Source organism: Macrosteles quadrilineatus, unplaced genomic scaffold, assembly GCF_028750875.1.
Source record: "Macrosteles quadrilineatus isolate MER2022 unplaced genomic scaffold, UCM_ALF_1.0 Scaffold_4__1_contigs__length_99947679, whole genome shotgun sequence".
Lineage (NCBI taxonomy): Eukaryota > Metazoa > Arthropoda > Insecta > Hemiptera > Cicadellidae > Macrosteles > Macrosteles quadrilineatus.
Window position 1 is genome coordinate 77,941,148 of NW_026542597.1, and position 12,183 is coordinate 77,953,330.

Here is a 12,183-nt window from a genome sequence, read left to right on the forward strand (position 1 = left end):
ATTTATTGGTTTTATTCGTTATTCGTAAAATAAGTTTAAGTGCTTCTGAAGCGTTTGGTCGGAATGTCCCCAATGTTGTAAATATGTAATACGTACGAAACAAACTGCAGAGTCTAGCGTTGTAACAGGGTAACTGGAATATTCAGTGCTAACAGATGAGAATTCAGAATACTCAAAGAAATTCATTTCCACAAGATCCTCTTTAGCTTTATTTAAATTATCAGCCATCGATAGCGACATAGATTTATTTAAAATAATAGTGGTTTTTGTCGTTTAATACTAAGTAGTGATACTGATAATGTGTTTTATTCCAGATTTATTGAATACCATTATAGATACCGCAAGTGGTTGTTTTAACATAACAATATTACAAAAGTGTGCATTTTATTCTTGATTACCAATTTTGGAAATAGTATAGGTATTATATGCCATTGTGAAATTGTAAAATACCCTTTAAAATGTGCATCAGTCTTTTGAAATTTCACAATGCCTGAGTACAAAAGACAAGAACTGATCGCGAAAAAGTTTAAATTTACAAGATTTTAATGTTAAATAATCTATTTTGTGAGTTAGATAAGAAAATTTATATAATGCTATGTTTATTGTAAATTTCAAGTATTACGCCATTGAATAAATACACTTCACAATTTGCACAGTATATTTGTATGTGTTTCTATTCCCTTGCCTTTAATTTATAGTCCTTTTAGGGCAGATTTCAGAGTTTAGGCAAAAATACTTAGAAACTTTTGATAGTTCTGAATTAAAATAGTTCTAGACTAAAAATCCTGTTTCAGAGTTGGGAAATATTTAATGAGAGGATTATCTCAGATCAGAACTAAATTTGATTTGCTACTAAGTCAAGGAATTATGTCAGGAATCACAGGGAAATTTTGTTTTTTCAGTGGTAACACTAAGACTTGGCGGAAATGTATAGTACTTCACTTCTACAGTGCAGTGTTCCGACCAAATGACCAGTCTTTTGTCTATTTATCTGCCTACCAACTCTGTACCTTTAGTAGTCCACAGCCCAGTCAATGTAGGTTGTTTGTTGGGGATACTTAAGATCAAACAAGGTAAACATAAGTTGATAATGCACACATACAAGTCTCCTAATATTCATAGATTTACCTTTTCCCTAACATATAATGTGAGGAATTACGGAATATTAATACAATTATTGTATATTTAAATTTGCAAATTTATTGAATTTTATATACTAATGATTTTCAGAAGAAATCTATAGTGTAGTCGTAATTAGGTTGAAGTTGATCATCTAAATTATATTATTGATATTGGATCCCTATGAGGAAAGTTACAAAATCTTGACAATGATATAAATTAACAATTCAGTTTCCACCCAAAATATTTTACATGTAAGCAATTCAAATAGATTATTATCTAGTCATTATTGTTGTAATTCTTCTGTAGCTGTAGCCTGCCAGGCAGGTCGTGGCAACCAAGGTGAACTTCTTTTCATATCCAGCTACTTGTACTTGGGGATAAGATTCCAGTGTTCAAATTGGTTTGCTGGCTTGTGGGTAAAATTCCGGGTTGTACATGTTGAGTTGAACTCATAAGGAGAATAAAATTCCAGCAGTGCACTCTTGGTTTTTTTTTTATAATTTAGTCAGTTTTGGTTATACTAATTTAAATTTACAACTGACAAGATACATTTAATTCCACCTTTAATTTATTCAACTCTTGTTGTGCAACTCAACAGTTTGTTAGCCAAATTTTACCCTCTTGGCTGTGATGTCAGTTTTGCTTTGGGGGTAAAATTCGCTACCCCAAAAATAGAAGCAAATACAAGACCAAAAACCTATTTGCTGATGCCATTTTACAAACTGCTTCCTAGAAATAACTTGATTCATCAGTGGGTTGGTGACTAGGGTAAACACCCTGGTGAGCACTTTTTCACCTCAAATTAGTTGACGAATATCGAAACTGAAAAATCGATACTTTTACAGCTCGATCGTTTTTAGAATTTAGTACATCGCGATATCGATAGTCCACTCACACTTCACTCCATCTATCCATTCCCATTCCCGTTCTCCTTTGACTTGTGTCGTGTCTTGACGACAGTTTGAATTTAATAATGGTAGATCATTAGGAGAGAACATAAAATTGTAGCGCCTAGAGACGAAATGTCAATTTTTTAAGAGAATACATAAATTTGTTAATACCTTACGAACAAATTCTTCTTCAGTTTCTATTTATCAGTAGATAGTAATGGGAATAAAATTCATTGTCAACAGTTGAAAAGCTTATTGCTAAGGTTATGTTCATTGACCAGAATTTGTTTGAATCAAAACTGAATATCATCAGATGGAGGCCATTTATATTACCTAATTTGTATTATTATTGTTAGTATCAACCCAGCTCTTGAAAAAAATGCCAAAATTCCTGCTTCCTGAGAGGGAGTGTAATTTACTCCCGAAATTCTGTATTGGTTGATAGGCCTACTTACAAGTAAGTAAGTATTAGTTGAAATGGAAGCCTTTTAGTTAAAATGTAATTAGTTAATTAATTTATTAAATGTTTGTTAAATGTAATTTTTGTTGTTGTTATTTATGGCGACTCTTTACAAGCGCAGAGTAAAAATAACCTTTCTGTATATCGGAAAATACAGAAGCTTATTGAATTACTACATAACTTTTTTACATAATACAAAATGTTTATAATTTTTGCAATAACTACGAATTTTAACAAACATAAAATAACACAAGAATATCCGGAGGAAAATAAGAACAGAAACACGCTTTATAATCTTGTAGCTAGTAAAAAACACTAATTTACCGATACGATTACTCTAAAACAATCGAGCAATCGAGCCAACCGAGCGGTAAAAGTATCGATTTTACAGTTTCGATATTCGTCAACTAATTTGAGGTGAAAAAGTGCTCACCAAACACCCTAGTTTAATCAGCTGTAATCGCTGCTGTCTGTGTGGCTGTCAAACCGCCTCATCGGCGTTTCGGTCAGGGACATCAACCCGCCACCACAAAAAAGCCGATATGACGATTGACGTGGTGGCGGCTTGGCGTTCCCAACCCAATGACAAGCTGCTAGGAGTCAAGTCACAAACATGTTTACTTACCACACAGTAAATTTGACTATCACATAATAAAAAATATATATTAATTTTGATTAGAGTAGGTTATTCAATATAGAATGACACTGGAAGTTGCAAAACATTTAATTCTTCACTTTATTACGGTTAGCATTATGCTATTAATAATGTTAGTAATTCTGGATTCATTGTGCTGTGTGTATGAACCATTTTATAGTAAGTCACCGAGTAGGGAGTTCATACATAAACTGTGTCCGTTTCTTTTTGGTGTCTTTCCAACCGTTTAGGACATAAACATGTGTGAAGTCCAGTTTTGACGCTTTGAGACATTTATTGTCGCAAACGGGAAAATGGACGCTGCATGATTTTTACACTACTGTATAGCACAATTTCATAACTAGTTCATCACATATGACGTCAGACTATTTTTAGATGCATGATTTTTGACGAAATATGGTGCCTCAAGACGCCAAAGGGTTAGGAGCTATGGGACCCTATTGTAAAATTAAACAATGTATTTCAAAATAGATTGTGAATACCCATCTAGAACAAAGAATAGTTAGGAGCATGTTCATAGTTTATGCTCCAAATGGGCGAAGATCATTATTCCAAGTTAAAATAAATCCAAGCACAGTGTGGAATTAAGTTACAACGTATTAATATATAGATTCCACAATCTTTTCATGTATTAACCTAGGTTTTGCCGCCGAATTTTTAAAGTGCGTTAAGCATATGACGATTGTTTTTTTTGATATTTTTCTAGGAAACAGTAGGAAAACTTAAGTGTGTGCATACATTGAATTATTTTGTTAAAATATTTAATTTGTCTACAAAATGTAATAGAAACAGCAAAAATAATACATCTTTATTTTAAAAAAATGCCTTCTATATACAACATTATTTATTCTCATCAAATTCTATATCTGGCCAGGAGGCCAGGGGGTAAAATTCCGGTGGTTATAATCCGGGGATAAAAATATAATCCTGGGTACGGAAAATCCGGGCAGTACACTTTAGGTCAACCGTGAAAAGATGTTTAATTCCACCTTTAATTTAATCAACTCATCTTGTGCAACTTAAACGTTCACGGCCACAATTACCCCTAGGCTGTGATGCAAGTTTTGCACGGGAGGTAAAATTTAACTGGGAAAATTCTGCTATCCCAAGAATATAAGCACTTTAGACTGAATTGGAACTGAAGTAACAAAGCCATAACAGATATAATCAATGCCACAATTTAGTGTTTTTTCTTCACTAGAACAGAGTAGTTAGAGGCTTCATGTAACCATACTTCAAACCATACCATAAACTTAAAAAGGAAAAAATATGATAAGATAAAGATAAGATGAGGTTAGGCAGGCCTAGGTTAAGTTAAGGTTCGGTTCTGTCAACGGCAACGGGAGCAGAGGCTAATCTTAACCACTTTTCCTTTTCACTTTTGTTTTCAAAACTTCACTGCTTAAAACCACATAGACAGAACTAACTGATTGTGTTGTGACTTGTCGATAAAAAATATTTTCTGAAGTCCATCAGTGACATTATTATTTTTTACTCTTACTCGCACAAATCATGACTTTAGAGGTAAGAAAATCCATTAAAGACGTTGGGTACAGTTTCTTAACTGGGCTATGCTAATATCGATTGAAACTATCGAATTGAAAATATTGATTAATAATCGATGTTTTTAAATATATTTATTATCAAATTAAACTGTCATAACCTAACCTAACCAATCAAACTTGCTGATGGTTATCGCATGAAGGTTTAATAATCGAATCGATAGTTTCAATCGATATTAGCATAAGTTAGCCCAGTTAAGAAACTGTACCCAAGACGTTTTCCTTAATATCTACCGATACAAATAAGGCCTAACTTACTAACTAAAAAACGAGGCCCTAGGCCTACCTCATATCCTGCGTTTGTCAATACTTTCTTTAAGTGTTCATTCTATTAAAAAAAAATAAAATTAATGTCACAAGCTTACAGTGTTTATCTGAGTGATACGACTGACTTGTTTTCTAAACCCAACTAGGCCTCCATTTCCAAAATTTTTAATATTTCTTACATTTACTAGCCTGTATAAGTTAGGCCCTAGGGTCAATGACTCCAGTATCACAGTGGTCTAGTATCAACCTGCTCTAAATAATAATCTGTACAAACCAGCCAGCCAAATACCGAGAGGAAAGCGGAAGGGCAGGTAATCTTGACGCTGGAGCACCTTATCAATATTGCAATGCGTGTGGTTAACAGTGTCAAGGATGATAGGCCTACATTTTTGGTTGCATGAAATCCCCGCTGTGACCGCCTTGTTACTACCAGGATTTTAACTGGTTTGGCTGACCCCTCTACGGTTAAATGTAAACCGTTGGATGAAATAGGCTATATGAGATTAATAATCTGAAACTGTTTCTGTAGTACTAACTTGACACTGATCTCTACAGTAGGCCTATATTTTAGCTCAGTTTTGTAAAAAATTATCTAACTTAAATAGGCCTAACTCTATAAAGGCGGTCACACATTATCTACGATGTAAAGTTACACTGCAGATGCCCAAGAAACACTGCTGCAGATGCCTGTGATAGTCGCACAGCACAATTTAGACCCAGTTCTTGTCATTTGCCATGTGTATAAGTCCAGATAAGCCCAATGCGCATCTGTGAGGCCACAGACATAATGTTACGGCTGTTTCCAATCGCTCGGCAAGTGATCCATCAGAAGCTTCTGTTGGAATCCGCAGTGTATGTCTGCGGCTGTGTGCTTTGCTCCATTGTGAAGTGAACATAATTATACGGTGCAGACGGCAGTGTGGCATGGCTGTAAGAATGTAATGAAGTGAAATTTAGCAACTTGTATTAATTAATGTTATTTTCATCCCATTGAAATTTCATTTTGTGTCTATCTAAGTTACTTTGAAGACAATCACTAAAACCACTCGGCTATCCAAACTATTTGTACTAAGCACTAGTTTCACTCAGTTTAACTTAGCTGTACTTTTAATTGACTTCAAGTGTAGAGGAATACCTAATAAAAATGAGTCAGGAAAGTGGTATTTAATACTTATAATTTTTTTTCCAGAATGAACATCCAAGAAAACTGATTCCTTCTCTTTGTAAACAATTTTATGATCTTGGCTGGGTTACGGGGACAGGAGGAGGCATAAGCATCAAACATGGGTAGATAAGTTGTTTTAAGTTATCATGAACTGACTAAACTACTTAGGTTAACACTAATACTGAAACCCCGGTCTGACAGGCACACGGGAATTTTCACAAACGCATGTTTTCAACACTGTTCACTTGGGAGATTCCATTCCCCCAATACCTTCCCCCCTTTTCCTCCCCTACCAATTGATATATCGTTTGTTCATTTTGCATGGGTGTCGTGACCTTGGCAGGTTGTCTGTTCATAACATGGCAGTCTCAGAAGCCCAGCTTTAGTGTATTTTAAAGCGCGGTCTCACAGGCCGAGGGTTTCGGTTTGTGTGTTTCTAAGCGGGGTCCATTATTTTTCAAATGGGGTCTCACAGACCGGGGGTTTCGGTTAACGTCAGCCTATATAGGGTTTCGGTATTAGTGTTAAACTACTTTAGATCAAACTACTTAGGCTATCCTAGGTTAAATAGCTTTGTCGTCAAATAATGAGGGACAGCAAAGTAAAGGGGTTTTAGGATGGGTGTACCGTATTCTAAACCTAAGTCTACGAAATATTAAGTTACATGTTTTTGTTTAAGTTACAAAATGTATAGACTTAGACACACTAATTTATTAGTTGTTATAGGGAAATTAAACTTGGATATACAGTAGAACCTCTTTAATCCGAACCCCCGTAATCTGAACGTCCACTAACCCGAACGCCTCATTGCTGTACTCTATACACAGAACAGTAGTTATTCATTGGATACTGTATTTATTGGTATACGCACCATAATTGTTTCTATTGTAATGTAGGCCTACAGTAATTTTTATTCTCTATGTTTACTACTGTATTAAATAAAGACTGTATTTTACTTTATAAAGCATTTTTCACTTTTCCTTAGCAATTGTTATGTAAAAACAACAATATGTTCTGTAATCCACACTATTCAATAGTCCGAACTATTTCCGGTCCCAATTAGTTCGGATTAAAGAGGTTCTACTGTAGATGCAGTCTAGTTCAAATTCCTTAGGTATATGAATGCACTCGAGTATGAGAAGTGATAAATGAGTTTTTAACTAGGCTACATTATTCTGCAAAAAAGTGAATATGCTTTACTATATTTGTAATTTTAAAGTAGTACTTACCAAGTTTGCACAGTAAAAAATGAAGTAAAGATACCATTTCTTGAAATGCCCATTAATAGGTTAAACATTCAAAACACACACACACACGTACACACTGAAAACAATACCAAACCTAGTGTCATTTAATGGTCAAATTCAACAAGACTATAAAAGTTAAAATTCATACAGTAACGAACATCTGTATGCTAACATATTCCTGTTTAACCCTAGAAAGGTATCGTCATACAGCATGGCGCTAAGGGTATCAATACGTAAATTTGACGTACTGCCGGCTGTCTTACCATACACAAGCCGGTCATTTTACTATACACAAAGGGTATATTGACACGTAGGTTTGACACATGTGTTCCAAGAAACTGACTTGCAAGTGCATAAAGAAACACACTACGACCCAACCAAGGCAGCCATCGCAAGGAAAATGACTGCTGAGAGCACTGCCGGAAGGAGGGTATTGTCGGTTGAGAGGGTGGGGGTGAGACGCTAAAAATAACTCGCACTACTTCAAATTTACGTGCGATACTCATCTAGGGTTATATGGTACCTGATTTATCCTATTTCTTTTTTTATTCCAGGAAGGAGATTTATATTGCACCATCTGGTGTACAAAAAGAAAGAATTTTGTCTGAAGATTTGTTTGTTCAAGATATTGACGGTAATGACTTAGAATTGCCTCCAAGTTCAAAAAACCTCAAGAAAAGCCAATGCACTCCTCTTTTCATGTGTGCATACAAAGGTTGGTAGTTCACAATGTTTAACTTATATAACCCCTGATGGACAATTAGCGCATCTTCTGTGTGAAGTTGCTGGTCTTCCACTGCACGGAGGCTTCTCAGTACCTCCTTTCAACAGGTTCAGTAAACTAATTCAGGAACTCCCAACTATATGATGAAGACAATGATGATTTTGGTAATGACAATGAATCAAGCTGGGTTTAAGACAGCCTATGTTTCCTCCTTAATGTTTAATTTGTTTCTAGAGGGTTTTTGCCAAAACAGTCTTGACACCTAGAAGCTTTGGTGCACATAAATAATCAGCATTCATTTTTCTGGCATCAATCTCAAGTAGTCAGTAAAGATAAAAAAAAAGAAAATTGTGTGCGTGTGTAGAATAATTCTGATGTGTTTCAGCTCGCAACGCAGGCGCAGTAATACACACACACTCTAAGGCTGCAGTAATGGCAACTCTGCTCTACCCAGGCAAAGTTTTCAAATGTACACACTTGGAAATGATTAAGGTAAGATGTTACAACAAATTAGCTGTGTTCCCGTCCTACTCACGGGAATCCAGTATTCGGTAAATATTGTTTTTGATTCAGAACAGCGGGTTTAGAATTTTATTGTAGAGGAAGTGTAGGTGAAAACCACATTTTTGTAAAATGTTTTATGAATTAAAATTGTACCTAACATTTTCATCTTAGATAACCCTTTTGCTTTATATCTTTGAGCATTGATAGAACTAGATGTTGCATTTCGATATTAAAAGTTGCAGTCAGTTTTAGAATGACAATGTACGTAGTTGGGTTCAGCCACCAACAGAGTGGGTAGATGTTAATTACTGATTTCTGTAAAATCTGATGACCTTAAAAGCAAGCCAAACAAAAAAAAATTAATTCCTCTCAACGATAGCATCTGTTTATGTCACTTAAATTAATATAAAGTATACAAAAATAAGTCACTAAATATATAATCTTTACAGTGGAATACTCTGTAAAAGTCACTAATTGAAATATGTCCTAATTAAAATAATCTTTGGATTATGTATGAGATACTTCCGTACCAGTATCCTAAGGTCAATGCTTCAAATAACTGAAATTATTTCTTTACCATCAATGTCAATTTTACAAATTATCTAATAGGGCCTATATAAAATTCTCGTGTCACAGTGTTTGTCTGCAAACTCCTCCGGAACGACTTCACCGATCGTTATGAAATTTGGTGTGTAAATTCTGTAGGTATGCGAATCGGACGTAAACTATTTCCCGTTTTGAAATTCTTAAAAGGGCTCCGCCCCAGTGGCTCTGGAGTTTCCCATGTTAACCTTATGAGAAATGGAATTAATGAATCTTAACAGCTGTTTCAATTAAACAAGTTGGTTCTGTTCTATGATGTTCAATAGCATTAAAGTTACAAGGATTACCAACAGGGTGCAGTACTATTATTTCTTTTACATTTATGACAACAGCTAATTTGCAACCAAAAGGTGAGTGAGCGTAGCGAACGAACCTCAACCTGGAGGCGAGTGAGCGTAGCGAACGAGCTAACCTGAAGGCAAGTGAGCGCAGCGAACGAGCTCCAACCTAAAGGTGAGTGAGCGTAGCGAACGAGCTCCAACCCAAAGGTGAGTGAGCGTAGCGAACGAACTTCAACCAGGACGTGATTGAGCGATGCGAACGAGATCATCTTGAAAATTAAACGTAACGGTACTTTCTTTTCATCGGTCTGTCTTAGGGGAAACCTATAACTTAGGCAATACGAAGTTCGCCGGGTCAGCTAGTCTTTCTATAAAAATGTGAATTAAAAAAAATAAAACCACTATGGATAAACTAAATCAACAACAAATCATCTACATTTCAGGGCATAAAGAATCCAAAGCTTGGTCGCAACTACATGTACGACGAGATGTTAGTGGTGCCGATCATTGAGAACACGCCGTGGGAGGAGGATTTGAAGGATCGGATGGCACAGGTGATGGAAGAATACCCAGAAACCTCAGCTGTGTTGGTGCGCAGACACGGCGTCTACGTGTGGGGCGATACGTGGGAGAAAGCCAAGACCATGTAAGAAACAAAATAGTATTTTAAATGTAGTTACTTTTGTTTCGAAAACATTTAAATATTTAGTTATATGTGACTATAATGAAAAATCTTTAGTATATAATTTTTTATCAAAGGAGAGAGAAAAAAATAATGAAGCCGTTTGCATACCGGTACATCTGAACATTTTGTGTGAGAGTATTTACGAGTGTGTAAGATTATGTTGAGAGTCTCCAAGAGCATGCAAGGTTATGTGAGATTATTCTATCTAGAATATATGTAGATGATGATACTTTGAAATGAAATGGCGACCATACAAAGTGTGAGATTATCCTAGGGTTTGAATGATGAATGTGAGTGTTCAGAGTATAAAATATGTGTGGTAGATCAATGTGAGAGTATCCAAGCATGGAACATAATTGTGATAGTATCAAAGAGTATGAAAGATGATTGTGAGAATATCCAAGACTATGAAAGATAAAGGTGATAAGATCCAAGTGTATGAAAGATGAATGTAATAGTATCCAGAGTATCATTTTGAGAGTATCCAAGAGTATAGAAAATGAATGTGGTTATAAAGAATATGAAAGATGACATATTCCAAGTCAGCTTTGAAAATTGAGTAGTTCCCTAAATTATAGTTTAATTTTGATTTTATCATCAAACTCCATTAAAGTATGTTGGGTTTCAGGTGTGAATGCTACGATTATCTGTTTGACATTGCAGTCCAGATGAAGACTGCTGGACTGGACCCAACAATACCTCCTGCTGGTGTGGATAAATTATAACTTCTAAGGGAAACTGAATGTATCATCTAAAAGAATAGCCTTTTAGATAATTGATCTAGAAACGTATATGGAAGTAAATGGCTACATAAAAGTGAGATGAGCCTTAAAACCTATAAAGCAAATGTGATAATAATTATACACACAGGATAACCCGAGTTCTACCCTTAAACATTTTTGGTACACATTGTAAAGGTACTACTAGTATAAGTGTTTTGCAAAAAAATCTAGATCTTTAAAATATATATATTTACATTGTTGTAAAACTGATTAATTGGTTAAATTGTATAACTGATTCATAAAATCAACAAAAACTTGTGAGGTTTACCTAGTCAATTAAAAAATGTTTTATAATTTCATGACCTCCTCTAATGCAAGGCACACACTGGAACCCCATCCCCCATGCGAGGAACATTTCCCTCATATTTCTCCTAGCGAGGGCCGCAGTCCCTGCCTACCAAACCAGCTGTAGCACTAATTCATATTGAGTCTAGGAAAAGCTAATGTCTACATGTTTGTTATTACTACTGTTATTATTTTGACAAGTAGGCCAGTTTGTGGCATTGCCAAACCTTATACTGTCCTTGTATCAGAGGAGGCTGTGATATTTTATGATTTAGTCCTTATCATATCATGTTAATTTAAATTTACAATTTTAAACATATTTTTCTTCTTTATAAATTTACTCAGGGAGACAGTTGGTATTATTTGTTCATGTATTGTATGTTATACTTATAAACTAAATGGGAAATAATATATTATGTTTACAAAAAAGAGTTTTTTTGGCCCACTAAAATGTTCTTTGACTTCTAGCAATCACAAATTCTCTGAGTCAGTGACATACACTTGGGTTCGTATTTTAAGCTTAATATGATTGCAAGGTAAATAGAAGGGAATTAGATGATATGTGTAGCTTTCTTGTACTAAGTTTCTCCTAAAGCGTAAAGTACACAAATTTTATTATTAACAATACAAGTTGCCAAGTGCACTATTTTTCAAGAAACCATCCATGCACTTGATAGCTAAGTAGCTGTCGTGCAAAATCCATGTGTTGAATGCAGTGTCATTTTCCTGTTCAGCTGTAGTAGTCAACTTCTCCCTATAAACTGAGACTCTTCGTTCATAGGCTATTTAAGTTAAGTATTTGCACCATGTTTACTACTTCGTCTTACCAACACTTTCCTATTTTTCCGTTTTGTGTTGTTTAGAACCGATTCCTCCGCCAACCTTACTTGTCACTAATGCACAAATGACTACAAGTAAATTTGGCTAGTTAACAATCTTTTAAAATCTGGT

The 12,183-nt window shown here is 35.2% G+C and overlaps 1 protein-coding gene across 1 annotated transcript; it reads left to right on the forward strand.

Moving 5' to 3' along the window:
* The first annotated feature begins 4,462 nt into the window (after nt 1-4,462).
* On the forward strand, nt 4,463-11,629 carry LOC128991964 (methylthioribulose-1-phosphate dehydratase-like). Its single transcript, XM_054415277.1, has 6 exons — nt 4,463-4,651; nt 6,146-6,243; nt 7,923-8,083; nt 8,478-8,584; nt 9,924-10,126; nt 10,794-11,629. The coding sequence occupies exons 1-6, from the start codon at nt 4,640-4,642 to the stop codon at nt 10,888-10,890; spliced, it is 678 nt and encodes a 225-aa protein (XP_054271252.1). The 5' UTR covers nt 4,463-4,639; the 3' UTR covers nt 10,891-11,629.
* Nucleotides 11,630-12,183: the final 554 nt, after the last annotated feature.